We start from the raw sequence: 16697 nt of genomic DNA on the forward strand, positions 1-16697 counted from the left end.
GGAGGTGGAGGCAGGCAGGTCTCTGTCTCTCTGTCTCTGTCTCTCTGTCTCTCTGTCTCTCTCTGTGTCTCTGTCTCTCTCTGTCTCTCTGTCTCTGTCTCTCTCTCTCTCTCTCTCTCTCTCTCTCTCTCTCTCTCTCTCTCTCTCTCTCTCTCTCTCTCTCTCTCTCTCTCTCTTCTCTCTGAGGCAGGGTTTCTTTGTGGCTTTTGGAGGCTGTCCTGGAACTAGCTCTTGTAGATCAGGCTTGTCTCAAACTCACAGAGATCCACCTGCCTCTGCCTCTCTAGTACTGGGATTAAAAGGCATGCACCACCACTGCCCAGCAAACTGTAAGTCTTTAAAGAAACAAATTTAAGAAGATATCAGAAAATGGAAAGATCTCCCATGTTTTTGGATATGTAGGATCGACATAATAAAAATATCAATCCTACCAAAAGTAGTCTACACATTCAGTACAATCCCCATCAAAATCCAAACACAGTTCTTCACAGACCTTGAAAGAACAATACTCAACTTCATATGGAAAAACAAAAACAAAAAAAACAGGATAGCTAAAACAATCCTGTACAATAAAGGAACTTCTGGGGGCATCACCATCCCTGACTTCAAGCTATAGTAACAAAAACAGCTTGGAATTGGCATAAGAATTGGCACACGGACCAAGAGAAACAAATTGAAGACCCTGACATTAATCCACACTCATATGAACACCTGATTTTTGAAAAAGTAGCCAAAACTGTACAAAGGAAAAAAGAAAGCACCTTCAACAAATGTTGCTGGCATAACTGGATGTCAACATGAAAAAGGTTGCAAATAGATCCATATCTATCATCATGCACAAAACTCAAGTCCAAGTGGATCAAAGACCTCAACATTAATCCAGATACATTGAATCTGATAGAGGAGAAAGTGGGAAGTAGCCTTGAATGCATTGCACAGGAGACCACTTCCTAAATATAACACTAGCAGCACAGATACTGAAAACAACAATCAATAAATGGGACCTCCTGAAACTGAGTAGCTTCTGTAAGGCAAAGGACGTGGTAAATAAGACAAAATGGCATCCTACAGAATGGGAAAAGTTCTTTACCAACCTCACATCTGACAAAGGGCTGGTCTCCAAAATATATAAAGAACTTGAAGAAACTAAACATCAAAATACTAAATAACCCAATTTAAAAGATGGGGTGCATATCTAAACAGAGAATTCTCAACAGAAGAATCTCAAATAGCCAAAAGACATTCAAGGAAATGCTCAACATCCTTAGTCATCAGGGAAATGCAAATCAAAACGACTCTGAGAGTCCATCTTACACCTGTTGGAATGACTAAGATCAAAAACACAAATGACAGCTTATATTGGAAAGGTTGTGGAGTAAGGGGAACATTCCTTCACTGTTGGTGGAAGTGCAAACTTGTACAACTACTTTGGAAATCAGTATGGTGGTTTCTCAGAAAACTGGGAATCAATCTACATCAAGACACAGCATTGCCACTCTTGGGCATATAGCCAAAGGATGCTCAATTATACCTCAAGGACATTTGCTCAGCTATGTTCATAGCAGCATTAGTCTTAATAGCCAGAACCTGGACACAACCTAGAATAGATAAAGAAAATGTGGTACATCTACACAATGAAGTATTGCTCAGCTGTAAAAAACAATGATATCATGAAATTTGTAGGCAAATGGATGGAACTAGAAGAAAATCATCCTGAGTGTGGTAACCCAGACCCAGAAAGACAAACCTGGTATGAACTCATTCATAAGTGGATAGTTATAAAGCAAAGGATAACCAGACTACAATCCACAGCTCCATAGAAGCTAGGTAACAAAGAAGACCCTAAGAGAGATGCATGGATCGACCTGGGAAGGGGAAATAGATGAGATCTCCTGAGTAAACTGGGGGTAGGAGGGCAGAGAGGAGAGGAGGGGAACATGAAGGAATAGGATGTTTGAGATGGGGGAGGGATGGAGAGGGAGAGCAATGAAAAAGGTATCTTTATAGAGGGAGCCATTATGGGGTTAGGAAGAAACCTGGTGCTAGGAAAATTCCCAAGAATCCAGAAAGATGACCCAACTAAGACAGTACATCTGCTGTCACTAGTGCAATTAAGTGTATAAACATGGTGCTTGCCACGACAGGAATCATGAGATGCTGGGGTGGGGAAAATCACAAGATAATGTCTGATACATACAATAAGGAATAAGTATTTAATACTTTTTTTGGGGAGAGGAAGTTGTTGGCTGGAATGGAGGCAGTTGTATAGAAATTTACAAAATTGTTACTAGACCTAGGAGGATCTGGGCTTGGAAGTCATGGTTATTACTTAACTTAGGATCATAGCCTATGCCCCCAAGAAGCCAGTGACCCACGTGTTCCCCTTCAGGGACCTGAAATGAGATTAAATATAAATAGACCAGGGAAAATCGCTAGGAGTCTTGGTCAAGATGTGTCCCGTCTTCCACTGACCTGTTATTGTCTGACGTCGTCTCTAGCAAGGTGGTCTGACAAGTGGCCAGCACTGTGTGAAATCTGAGAGGCAAGTTTCCCCACTACAATCTACTACAGTCACAGTACAGCTCCTAATTAGAGTATAGTTTATAGTTCACCTTTTGTGGTATAAATTCTGAGTTTTGACAGCTTTTCAGCATTTTCTTTCTCCGTGCATGAGATCCCTGGATGGGTATTTCTAGTTTCTTGGAGTTGTTTCAATAATCTAAATGTCAGGATGAGGGATGCAGGTGTCCCCATAAAATATTCATTTCTGTAAGGCCAGTTACACAGTTCTAGAACTGTACATTCCCAAACATTTGCAAAACTCAGGGGAAACAAATGACCCATTCTGAGAAAGAAAGAACATTTCTCCCCAATATTTTACTATATGATAGGCCACTCTGGTGATCTCATCTTGTAATCACTTACTGTAAAAAATTATCATACATTAATACATATTTGAGGACTCGCAATTAAAAAAAATCTGGTCCCAATTAGAAAGGGTGTTCTTGTGTGTGATGCTAAGTTTTGGCTTTACAGTTGTGTGCATGCACAGGCAGGGGTGTGTCTTGGCACATGTGTGGAGGTTTGACAATTTGTGTGTTCTCGCCTGTGAATGTGGGACCCGCCCTAGAATTGAACTCAGATCATCAAGCTTGGTGGAAAGTGCCTTTATCTGATAAGTCATCAGATAAAGCCCTGGTGATGCAAAGTTTATGTGGTATTTTTACAACATAAATCCCATGCTCTGCCTATTATGTCGTGTGTGTATGTGATGAGGACATCTTGTAGTGTCCTAGTAGCAACATTGGGTTTTCACTTTAAAAAATACTATTTTTATGAAAGCTTCCAAAACTAAACTTCACCATCACAAGCAGTGGCAACAAAAATTATTGAAGTGGTGCACAGTCATTGTTTTCCATAGAAGAATGTCTAATACTCACTGTGTATTAATAGCACATCTATACCACAGTCCCAGTGTTCTGTAGTTACACTGTACAAACTTAAAAGGTTGGATGTTCTACAGACTTCACTTCTAAAGCAGTGTTGATTTTATGCATTGTGTTGTAGTGTATACATGCATATGCATACCAGAGGTCAGTACTGGGTGTTGTCCTCAACTACCCTGCACCTTATTTTTTGAGACAGGGTCTCTCACTGAACCTGGAGTTAACCATTTCAGCTAGCAAGCCCCAGAGATTCTCTTCTGTCACTGAGTGTCCACACCCCCACAATTCCACTCATCTCTCTCCTTCCCCAACCTGATCTCTCCTGTTCCTATGCCCACATAATCTATGTCCCCTTCCCAGGAAGTTCCAAGTGCCCCACCCTGTTACTTAGCCTCTCTGAGTCTATGAATTGTAGCATGACTATTCCTTACTTAAAGCTAATAAATATCCAATTATAAGTGCATATCATGTATGTCTTTCTGGGTCTGGGTTGCCTCCTCAGGATGGTTTTTTTTCTAGTTCCATCCATTTTCTTGCAAATTTCACGATGCCATCTTTTAACAGCTGGGTAGTACTTCATTGTGTAAATGTGTAAATGTACCACATTTTATTTATCCATTCTTTGGTTGAGAGCCATCTAAGTTGTTTCCAGTTTCTGAAAATAAAGCCAGTACGAACATAGTTGAGCAAGTGTCCTTGTAGTAGGATACAGTGTCTTTTGGGTGTATGCCCAAGAGTGGTATAAATGGAGTAGCCCTCATATACACAAATGGCAAATAGACTGAGGAAGAAATTAGGAAAACAACACCCTTCACAATAGCCTCAAATAATGTAAAATTTCTTGGGGTAACCCTAACTAAGCAAGTGAAGGACTTGTATGACAAAAACTTCAAGCCTGTTTGTTTTCTAATGAGAGAGCCAAGAAAGGAGATGGATTTAGGAGGATGGGGAGGAACTGGAGGAGGGGTAACCATAATCCAAATATATTGTGTGCCAAAAAAACTATTTTCAAAAAAGATCATGAAGATCTACAACTAGTAGCATTTAATGAGTTTTATAGTCTCAGAAATAAACATGTTCATTCCATTCCTTTATTTTTTAAAAAGTACTAAGAACTGAAAATTATTCTTCATAAAATGTGAATAGACTTTAAACTTAACTGTATATTTTCAGCATCAACTTTATTTCACAAGAATCATTTTCAGACACACTCAGTGTTTGCCTGCTATGCATTTGCCCCAACGATGCATTTCCAGGTGCAACTGCCAAGCTGTTTGAAGAGCTGCTCATAGCTGGGACTGTGGTTGTCCTTTGGGGACAAACACATGACCTCCACATTATTCTTATTTTCACTTACTTCCTAAGCCTTTCATATTCCCAGGGAATCTCTAAACTTGTTACTATAAAAATATCCTTGTAGCATTTTAAAAATTCTTTTGTACAACCTATAAATGTCCACTACCTCAAACATGTATTATTTATTGTGCTGGGAAACTCAAAGTGATCACAATGGGCTGGTTTGAAATACACACTTAAAATTGTCTGTGCTATGGATCACTGGATATTCTCCTTCCTGCCCATCTTTTCTTCTGAGCCTAGCCGTACCTGTCCTTGCCATAACATTCCAATATCTTTCCCAGAAGCTGCTAGGGTCAGTATTTGTAGTTCTCTGTGTGCCTTCCCTCGCTTCTTTTATTGTTAGTGTTTTTTTAAAGACAGGGTCATGTTATGTTTCTCTGACTTACTTGCCTTGGCTTTATTAGTGCCAGGATTACCGGTGTATACCACCATACATGGCTACAACATTCTGCCTAGTTCAAGGTGATTCTGTAGCCATTTGTAATTTCAACCCACATTCACATTTTCAATTACTACTTTCTATATCTTATCTTCCTTCCAAAACCAATAGAGAGAACAGAGCATTTACAAAAGTAAATGCTTTTTTACTTGGGCTGGAGAGATGGCTCAGCGCTTAAGAGCACTGTCTGTTCTTCCAGAGGTCCTGAGTTCAATTCCCAGCAAACACATGGTGGCTCACAACTGCCTTGAATGAGATCTGCATGCAGGCAGAAGACTGTATACATAATAAATAAATAAAATCTTATAAAAAGACTTACAACAGATACTCAGCATGACATTCCATTACATGTTGCTTTTTTTTACTGTGATAGATGAATACATGTATATATTCATTGAGTTATGAATAGAATTATATCACCATAGTAGTTTAATATCGTCCTTATACATTATCCTTTGAATAAATGTTTTTGCTCTATAATTAACTCTGAATTGAGCATGATGAACTATTCTGTTCACTGTTTTTCCATTAAATACTTCTGTATTATGCATCTCTATGCATCTTTGCATTTGATATTTAGGTGCAATTAACAGCATTTGGCAGGTGCAATATAGCAGTCTCTGGAGCCACAGAGCTGTTTCAGGACTGTCGCCTAAAGCACCAATATACAGGACAGTAACAGAATGCTGTCTGGAGTTGGCATAATGGTATTCCTTCATACAATTAGACAGCTAACATATGTCCTGTGTGTCCTTAAGAGTAAAGTTCATGCAATGGAGGTGTGGTGATTTGAATGAGAATGTCCCTCATGGGCTCATGTATTTGGACATGTGGTCCCCAGTTGGTGGCACTGTTTGGAGGAGGGTTCTTGAGGAAGTATGTCACTGGAGGCAGGCTTTGAGAGAGACATTCACCATTTCCTATTTGCCATCTCTGCTTCATGCTTGCAGTTCAAGATGTGAACTTTCAGCATCCTATTCCAGCTTCCCTGCTATTCCACCCTGACATAACAGACTCTAAGTCAAAATGAACAATTTCTTCTATAAATCACCTTGGTCATGGTATATGGGCCGGGCAGTAGTGGCACACACCCAGCACTTGGAAGGCAGAGGCAGACAGATCTCTGGAGTTCAAGACCAGTCTGATCTACAGAGTGAGTTCCAGGACAGGCTCCAAAGCTATGCAGGGAAACCCTGTCTGAAAAAACCAAAAATAGAAAAAAAAGAGTAACTAATACATGAGGTCACTAGACCTTCAACCACCATTTGCCTCCCCGACAACATTTCACAGGAGGAGAGCACAATACAGAATACACACACACACACACACACACACACACACACACACACACACACACGCACGCACGCACGCACGCACGCACGCACGCACGCACGCACGCTCTAACCAGGTATCACTGCTGTGTATTTCTTTTTGGAAGTATCCCCACACTTGCTGAATAATCACACCAGTATGTCAACAGACATACTCACATAGTCCTAAAAGGTCTTTAGAGCAAACATTGGCATTATATAGAGATTCAATTAAGATAAATCACCAAATAACTTCATGTAGACAAATAACTTCATGTGTGACAAAACCAAGTTAAGACTGACTAAAATGAGAACTTTTTTCATAGATAAACACCCTGAGGCACTCCAGCCTCCAGAATTAAGAGCAAATTTGTAAATTATCATGGTCATCATCATTGTTGCACATGGTTTCCCATGTAACATTTAATTTCCAATGGATTTCAATTAAGTGACCACATCTAATGACACCTCCTTCAAAATACATACCTCTTTAGAAACATTAGGGATTATGTCACATATATACATGCATATGCATGCCATATATTATCACTTAGGGGCAGAGTATATAGTTTTTAAACTTTTACATCAACATGACATTTTACCTCATTTGTTCAAGGCATACCCTGAGAATTCTACACTAGGAAAGGAAATATATATAGTCTTCAGAATATAACATTTGGTAAATGTACTATTAACATTGTTTTTGTCCTACATAACACACAAGGAATATGGAACAAAGAGGAATTAATTGCAGAGTCAGCATTCAATAGGATGAAATGAAAACTGCTGATGTCAACAATTTTAACTTAGTAGAGAGCTGGGAACAATTGTGTACTGTATTTTTGTGGTTTAGGGATTTTGGTGTGTGACAACATGTGTATCTCTACACCTATGTGTTTCATATGCTCTTTCTTTGCTGTTTTTCTGCTCATTTGTTCTCCCAAACAGGTTTTCATTTTAACTTTATTACTTTTTCAGTTTTAAAGATGCCTGTTCTTTTTCTACTGAGAGCAGGAAAAGATGTGGATTTGGGAGAATGGGAGAACCTTGGAGGAGTTAGAGGAGTGGGAACCATAGTCTACATACATTGTATGCTTACAAAAAACTATTTTCATTTAAAAAGATTCAATCACAGTTTAAAAATTGCTTCTGTTAGCCACACTGGCTTTGTTTTGTTAACACATTAGAAACAAATACTCTTACCTATGGGATAGTTTTGGAACAGTGTTCATGTACGTTTAGATAAGCAAGAATAAAGAAAATGGCAAAATGTAAAGGCATCATATTTAAAGATTTATAAACAGAATAGAATTTTAGTGTATTTTGGTTTTGACATGAAATTTTTCACAGAACTCAAATGTGGACATTGGTTTTGGTGGTGATACAAACTTTACGAGGTAGAGCTAAGTTGAATTTATGTCATTAGGGCCATGCTTTGGAAGATGTAATACTGTATATGGTCCATTTCCTGTTATGATGTGGGGAAACTCTTATACCATACCCGTCTCCACAATGTTCTTCACATTAGTCTTTGGCAAAGTAACCATTAACGAAATCCTTTGAAATCACAATCCAAAACAACTACTTCAATCTTAATTTGTTTCTGCTGATACTCACAGTGACAGGCAATGAATAGAGTCACAATATCTATCTATCTATCTATCTATTTATCTATCTATCTATCTATCTATCTATCTATGTCACCTATGTATATTGACAATTCCAATCAAGACTACATACATACAAAGGCATGAATCCTACCACTTCCATTTTCCTACTGTATTATTTCTTATATGAAGTATATGTATTTCCTATACTGTCATGCTGAGTAGTCTACAGGCAAAGTGTTTACACAAAATACTAACATACAGGAAAAAAATGGATGTTGTGAGAAGTAATTGTGTGCTACCACATGTTTATCAACATTGCTGGTTTTTGTCTACCTCATTCATTAACTACTACCAAAATCTAGTATAAGAACAATAAATGCCCAAAGAAAAAGCTTAACATACACTGGCTGGAGATATCATTGTGTTTATTTGGTCATACACAGTTGAGTGCATAATTTCCAATACCATATCAAACAATTCCATCTGGAAATAAACATGCAAGTTACATAAACTGAAATTTTCTCCCCCAAATTTATGACATATAAAAATGTTTAAATTTTACTGAAAAAAAATTCACATATTAAAGGAATATATGGTTGCATGGAAGACCATTCCTCTAATCAAAGCTCCCAAGAGTATGAGGCAGCATGACCCATGAGTACTCAAATAGGACAGGATACAAAGAATTCAGTCAGCCTGGCCTGAATATCTACACACTGTCTTGCTGAAAAGGGTATGCTTACACTGACAGTGCTCAAATTAATGTATGGTCAATTTGTTACAACTGCTTCACAACTGCTTATACTTTCTAAAACTTGATTCGTGAGCATGAATGCTGAAGATCTGGGCAATAGGTAAGAAGTCTCAAATACAAAAGAAAAGGAAATGCATTGCTTCCCAAGTGTACCATGACTGAGCCATGTCCCCAGCTCAACCAATTTTAAATTCAAACATGATCTCACTTTCACATTCAGTGTCATGCTTGCTAACATGTGAGTGCAGCTCCTATAGTCTGTAGATTGATGGGGTTTCTAGTGTTTGTATATAGCTCAATACTGAAATTATTACACTGATGAAAAGCCAGATGTGATGTGGCACCTTTACTCCTGTATCACATTTTTACTCGTTGCTATCTTTTTGTTGTGTTTGTGATGCCAGGTAAGTTTCAAGTACTATTTAAAATTTTTTCTGACATTCTTTACTTTCTTATGGTTCAACAACAATATGGCATTTACTGTCATTTAAGATTTTCTCACTTTTTGTGACAGGATTTCACTGTATAGACCTAGATCACCCAGAACACACTATGTTGACCAGGTTAGCCTCAAACTCACAGTGATCCATATGATGCTGCCTCCTGAGTGCTAGGATTAAAGGCTTGCACCACCGTACCAGCTTTCCCGGTCTTTTGGTTTGGTGTCTTGCTACGCCGTTAAAGATCAAGTCCAAATAAATCTCTGGCAAATCACCCACTTGGTTCAGGATGAAAACCTGTACCTGGCTAATCACTTGTTGTACACAGCTGCACCTTTATGATGGTTTTGATGTAGTCTGAGGTCTGACTTAGGTATCAAAGTTTTCTGTGCTATATATATCAATCAATCTACCTGTATGAGGTTACTGCCCATTAAATGCACTTAATGGTTTAAAAAAACCTGTTCTAGTGTTCTTTGTATTCAAAGGGTCATTCACCTGTATATACACTACATAATGTCACATGAGATTGGACCACATGAAGTTTCTTACATCCCCTAAATTTACTGGTCTGTACACAGAGATGAGCAAAAATAGAGAGCTTTCTTACTTTATTTTCATGACTATTTTTGTATCTGTATGAATTCTCTGATATTAAATAAGGGCTAATTTGATGGTAAAAAGTTTCATATGTGTTCTCTGATGCCAGTTAAGGACGGACTTATTGTGTCAAGCTTTACTGTACCCTTTATATTCAGGGTTTGTCACCTGCATGTGTTTTCAGATGTCGAGTGAGATCTGACTTGGTGTAGAAAGCTTTCTTGCATTCTAGACATACATAAGGCTTCTCACCTGTATGTGTTCTCTGATGTCGAGTGAGTTCATATTTGCACTGAAAGGCTTTCCCACAGTCTTTACATTCATAGGGCTTCTCACCTGTGTGATGTCTTTGATGTACAGTGAGCTGTGAGTTGCAGTAGAATGCTTTCCTGCATTCTTTACATTCATAGGGCTTCTCACCTGTGTGAGTCCTCTGATGTACAGTGAGGTCTGACTTGCGATAGAAGGCTTTCCTGCACTCGTTACATTCATATGGTCTCTCACCAGTATGAGTTCTCCGATGTCGAGTGAGGTCCGACCTGCACTGGAATGCCTTCCTGCATTCTTTACATTCATAAGGCTTCTCACCTGTGTGAGTCCTGTGATGCACAGCAAGTTGTGACTTGCAGTAGAATGCTTTATTGCATACTTGACATTCATAGGGCTTCTCGCCTGTGTGAGTCCTGTGATGTACAGTGAGCTGTGAGTTGCAGTAGAATGCTTTCCTGCACACTTTACATTCATAGGGCTTCTCACCTGTGTGAGTTCTCTGATGTACAGTGAGGTCAGAATTTCGGTAGAAAGCTTTCCTGCAGTCTTTGCATTCATAAGGTTTCTCCCCTGTATGAATTCTCAGATGGACATTGAGCTGTGACTTGCTGTAGAATGCTTTGCTGCATTCTTTACATTCGTAAGGCTTCTCACCTGTGTGAGTTCTCTGATGTACAGTGAGGTGTGACTTGCAGTAGAAGGTTTTGCCACATTCTATACACGCATGGGGTTTCTCACCTCTCTCGAGCCTCCGATATTGACTGAAGGTAGACTTAGAGTAGAAAGCTTGTCTACATTCCTTACATTCATACGGATTCTCACATGTGTGATATCTCTGATTTGTGCTATACTGTGACTTCAGGTAAAATGCTTCCAAACATACTTCACATTCATAGGATTTTGTCCCTCGGTGGATTTCTTCATGAATCTTTAGTTCCGCCTTAAGACCGAAAGAATTGTTAAATTCCTCCATATTCACAGGGAGAGTCCTATAGAATTTGCTGATGTTTGCTTGTCATGATTTCCTAAGGACATTTCTCACAATGACTACATTGAAATATTTCTTTTTAGGCAAAGAATGTTATCTCGAATACATTCTATTAGAAATCTTGCATCCTAATCTGTGCCATGACTTGAATAAATCATGCTTCATCAAAGAATTTCCTATACTCATTGAGCTCACTGGATTTTCACTTCATACAAATGAAAGCTGTGTTAATAACCCTGCCTTTGTAGGTTTTTCCTGATTCAAAATAACATGATTAACTGTGTCTTGATGGATACTCAGAGGCTCAGGGTATCTGAAGGGTTTCGATTACTTTAAAATGATCAGATTATTTTGTAGCCTATATCTTACAAGGTTCACTAGTGAGTTCATCTTGCCATATATTAAGTTCCTAAAGAAACAACCTAAAATAGTTTCCACTCTTCATGTTCAAACTTGAAATATGATTTTGAGGGACTTGGGGTTAGATCCCTGGTTGGTGGGCAGATAGGGAGAGGAGCCATAACAAGGTAATAAATTGGTAAACTTCCAGGATGGGAGCTTCTTTCTCACCTTCCTGACCTGAGATAAATGCATGGCAGCTTAAAAGAAAGCCCAAGTGGGCTTCTTCTGCTGCCAGTAGAGTGCCTTGGTAATAGTAGGAAAAAGTTCAAGGATGGATCAGTACATGTTTATACCATTGTTATGGGTCTATCAGCCACTCTGTCTTTGTTCAAACGAACTAACACTAAATTAGGGGAGGGAGATCCCTCAAACACCCTTGGAGCCCCCAAGTCCTTAGCTAGAATCTGGGTTTCAGGCTCCTGGGGCCCCCTTGGCTCTGCAGGGGTCTTTCTCTGTGTGCCTTGCTGTGTGTTTCCTCACCCCTAGTAATAGCCATTCTTCACCAGTGGATCTGTCTGCTGTCTGATAGTCCCTTGATACTAGCTGCTGCACTTATGATGTTTCCTGTCTTTCTTTCTCTCTCTTTCTTTCTCTCTTTCTTTCTTTCTTCCTTTCTTTCCTTTCCTTTCCTTTCTTTCTTGCCTTTCCATACTTTAGCTCAAAGAGAAAATGAACCCAATCAAGACAGTTTGTGATCACATCAGTTTTACCTACTTCAACGAGTTCTTCGTTTGAAGTATTGCTGTTGATTTCAATTTGCCAGAAATGTCTACCTCCATTTTTCTGGCCAGCCTCAACCAGGCTACTCATTTTGTTGACACCTGAAAATATTAAAAAATTCAATTTCCATGAATTGGGCACAAGTTTTATGCTATTCAAATACAAAAGTAAAACAGTGCCTTTTGATCATCACATTTGATTTTTTATTTTTTATTTTTTGGTTTTATGAGACAGGGTTTCTCTGCATACCACTGGTTGTCCTGGAACTCACTCTGTAGACCAGGCTGGCCTGGAAATCAAAGATTCACCTGTCTCTGCCTCCCAAGTGCTAGGATTAAAGGCATGTACTACAACCACCCAGTTTACATTTGAACTTCTAAAATACCATCTTATAACTGTACACATGCTAGTCTTTTTTAAAAGATTTGTTTATTTATTTAATGTACACTGGTGTTTTGCCTAAATATATTCTGTGTGAGAGTGTTGGGCCCCCTGGAACTGGAGTTAGACAGTTGTGAGCTGCTATGTGGTTGCTGGGAATTGAACATAGGTCCTCTAGAAGAGCAGCAAGTGTTCTTAACCACTGAGACATCTCTCCAGGCCCCACACCCTAGTCTTTAATGAATTAGAATAACATAGTACACTAAGATGCATTACAGTATTAAGTCCTGGTTCTCTGTTGTATTGCTGCACTGTTAAAACACATGGCGGTAAGACGCTCACCCATTTTTTATCTGTAGGTTTCTTTATAGCTGTATTCCCCTTTCACTCCTCTACCTGTCCTGTCTCTCTATTATCTGAATGTATAATGTCATGTCTCTTTGTAATATGTAATATGTAATACATGGAAACTCTCTTCCACTAGCTACCTTTAGGACTTAGATGTTATCAAATATTCTGTCTCCTAATCGTTGCTGTCAAAGATTAGTGAAAGGATTGCTATTGTGTTTCAGTTAGTATACTTGCTTTGATAAAGAACAGCAGAATCCTCCATGGGGTTTTCTGGGAATGATTTTTTTTTTTAATGAGAAATATTGCTTGTGGCTTGCTTTTATGAAAAGAATTTTGTTGTTTTGTTTGTTTTAAATATCTTCTGTAATAGTGGGTTGGCATTCATGGAGTCATTCCATTTATGCTTTCCACAGAAATTCATGACATTCTCCAATTTTAGACTTTGCCTCATAAAATAATCTCAATTGGCAGTTTGCGTACTCAGGGCTTAAAACACCAAAGATTATACTTTCTAGGATTCAGAGTTTCTGTTAAGAGATCAACTATGGGGGCTGAGATGGTTCAAGGGTTAAGAGAACTGGTTGCTCTTCCAGAGGACCCAGGTTCAATTCCCCATATCCACATGTCAGTTCACAACTGTCTGTAACTCCAGTTCCCTGGAGTCTGACACATTTACACCAATGCACGTTAAATAAATTATTTTTTAAAAAGGAAAACAGATCAATATAATCCTATGATAGTAGGATTATATTAAAAAATAATTACCTGGGTGTGGTGTCACATGTCTTTAATGCCAGCATTTTGGAGGCAAAAGCAGGAGGACCTTTGTGAGTTCAAGGCCAGCCTGATCTACATAATGTTCCAGATCAACCAGAGTTACACAGTGGGATCCTGTCTCAAAAACCAAATCAAACCAAACACACACACAAAAAAAAACAAACAAACCAGCAAACAAAAACACCCTAACTACACTTCCTGCTTACAATTTTCAATACTCTGCCCATATTCCATCCTCTAGGCATCTTAACTCTCATGACTATTGAGAAAGTATTTGCAGCATCTATTAACTTGTAGTTATAAATGCCATATATGTGGACAACTGTTTCTTGGCCACAATTTGTACAATATTCTACACTAATTTCATGGAATACGTTTTCTGTTGAGCTTACTCTCAGTTCACTGCGTAATATAAGATTCACAGAATGGAGAGCTCATAACACTCCAGTCTAGTCCTGCTTATGATTGCTCTGATTTTTTTCTCTTATTCCTATGTAGTTACAATACTGCCTTCAAACAAGTCACTGGTATTCTTTCTTCCACATTGTCTACTTTCAAAAGTGTTTTATGTTTGTTTATTTTTAATTTAGCTTCTTTCTTCCAAGACCTGAGATTGTATCTTTTTCAGAATCACTCTGCTGAACTTCTCAACTAAGAAGCTGAGATTTCCCTGCAAGAATTAAACTGACATTATACATGGATATTCATGTGGGTGAACATTCAGTGTGTTTGCTTCTTTGAACATGTGTACACACACATGGGGAGCTCAGAGGGTGAACCTCAGGTTGTTTATCTTGTTTGAGACAGTGTCTCTCGTGGGGACCTGAGGCTCACCAGTTACGAGACTGGCTGACCATGGAGCCCCAGGGATCTGCCTGTCTCCACCTCAGAAGCAACAAGTTAACAAGCATGGAACACCAAACCATTTTTTAATTTTTATATTTGTGGACAGAAACTCCATTCTGTAGCCTTCGAAGGCAAGCACTTTACTGATCAGCTCTCTCTCTGTATAGGCACTTTGCTTCGTTCACCTATTCATTTGAATACTCCTAGGCTTTGGAATTATTTCTCCGGTGTTTAGTGATTGCTCAGTGCTTTCTCCTTTTCTCTGTAACCCTGACTTCACATTCACACAGCATGAAAAGAGCTGCTTGTGTGCCGTTCAACGCTGCAACTTCTGACGTCCTCGTTTCTCAGTTCTCTTAAAAATGCCACAGGTGACCCAACTACAGCCAAACAAAACTCTTGCTTGGCTACTATTTTTTTTTCTTTTTTGGTTTTTCAAGACTGGGTTTCTCTGTGTATCTTTGGAGCCTATCCTGGCACTCGCTCTGGAGACCAGGCTGGCCTCAAACTCAGAGATCCACCTGCTTCTACCTCCCGAGTGCTGGGATTAAAGGCATGCCACACCAATGCCGGGTGTGGCTACTAATTTTTAATAATCTTGTTGCCTATCTAGTCTTAAGTTTAAATCCACATGTGCATTTTATAGCAAATTTGGAAAATAGTTATCATAAAGTAAAACTGAAATAGACAAAAAATTCTTTAATATTTCCTCCCTCTAAAGCCCCGTGTTTCCCCCTCTGCTCCCGATAAACATTCTCTGCTGCTTACCTCGCCACGATACATCACCCCTTTGCTGTACTTTCCTCACACTAATGGAAGTATTGTAAGAGGAGATGCATCTATGTGTGATTAAGTATGGTGATAATTGCCAAGACAATGCTAGTCAAAAGGCAGTGGTGAAATAATGTCAATAAATTCCTAACTTAAAACATGTGGTAATAAAGGGGAGAGAAGAAGCACAATTGAAGACCCAGGTAAAGTAACTGAATTATCCCAAAGAGCAGCCAGACAAAGAAAAGACATTCTTCAGCACCAAGACACTGGTAGTTTAACACATAGAATTTGGGGGGAACTGGATAAAACAAGTGTCTGTCCTCAAGACTGGGCTTAGATGAAACTTGTTGAAAACAGTCCAAAAGGAACAATATCTGATGGTCTCTGTGTTACTGCCCTCTCACCTCATAGCATTCACTGACCTGAGAGGTTCCAGACTGAGGCATCTGCTGTGCTCCAGGGCCCAAGTCCACGTTCTAAGTTGAAGATCAACTCAGGCTTGGTCATACAGTGCCCTGGGAATGAGAAACAATATACAGGTTGTAACAATGTGGTAATCAAGACCGCTGATAGAAGACAGGCAGGAGCTCCATCTTGGGGACTGTGCAACAATGGATGATTTAGAAATGTCCTCCCTTCTTTCCTTCCTTCCTTCCTTCCTTCCTTCCTTCCTTCCTTCCTTCCTTTTTTCTTTGATGGATTGGAGATTAACCCTGTGGCCTTGCACACGGTAGGAAAGTACACTATCAACTGAGCTATATCCCTAGCTCTAAGTGAATTACAAATTTTTATTAAAGTAGATTTTCACTCACATTCTCCACTGATTGAAATGCTGTCCCCCAGTGACATTTAAGTAATGATTTGAAGAAACCTCAAAGGGGAGATTGGATGGTGGCATAGTGGGTAAAAGCCTTATTATGCAAGCATGAGAAACTTAGTTCACTCCTCAGCAGTCACGTGAAGTGCTGGCATAGCGGCACGTACACCTGTAAACCCAATATTGCAGAGGGTGGACAAGGGGTATTTCTGGGAACAGCTAGCTACCAGCCTACCTCCAGGTTCAGTGAGAAGTACAGTCTCAGGTGAACAAGGCAGAGAGCAGTAGAGAGGAATGCCTCATGTCCTTCCTTGGCTTCCATGGGCAACCGCATACATGTATGATCATACCCCATGTATTCATACACTCACACACAAACAACAGGGAGCTGAGTGGTGGTGGTGCACGCCTTT

General features: G+C 39.3%; 1 protein-coding gene across 7 annotated transcripts in view; it reads right to left on the reverse strand.

The window, feature by feature from the left end:
• Nucleotides 1-8572: 8572 nt before the first annotated feature.
• LOC100769218 (zinc finger protein 420) overlaps nucleotides 8573-16697 on the reverse strand; it is a 31281-nt gene continuing 23156 nt past the window's right edge. For all 7 annotated transcript variants that reach the window (XM_027411665.2, XM_035443537.1, XM_035443536.1 and 4 more), the window contains 3 exons: nucleotides 15890-15982; nucleotides 12333-12439; nucleotides 8573-11168 (listed from right to left, as the gene is read on the reverse strand). In XM_027411665.2, coding sequence (XP_027267466.1) covers nucleotides 10113-11168; nucleotides 12333-12439; nucleotides 15890-15982 — 1256 coding nt within the window. In that variant the 3' untranslated portion in view covers nucleotides 8573-10112. The remainder of the gene's footprint in view (nucleotides 11169-12332; nucleotides 12440-15889; nucleotides 15983-16697) is intronic.

This window comes from Cricetulus griseus, chromosome 4 (genome assembly GCF_003668045.3).
Source record: "Cricetulus griseus strain 17A/GY chromosome 4, alternate assembly CriGri-PICRH-1.0, whole genome shotgun sequence".
In the NCBI taxonomy this organism is placed as follows: domain Eukaryota; kingdom Metazoa; phylum Chordata; class Mammalia; order Rodentia; family Cricetidae; genus Cricetulus; species Cricetulus griseus.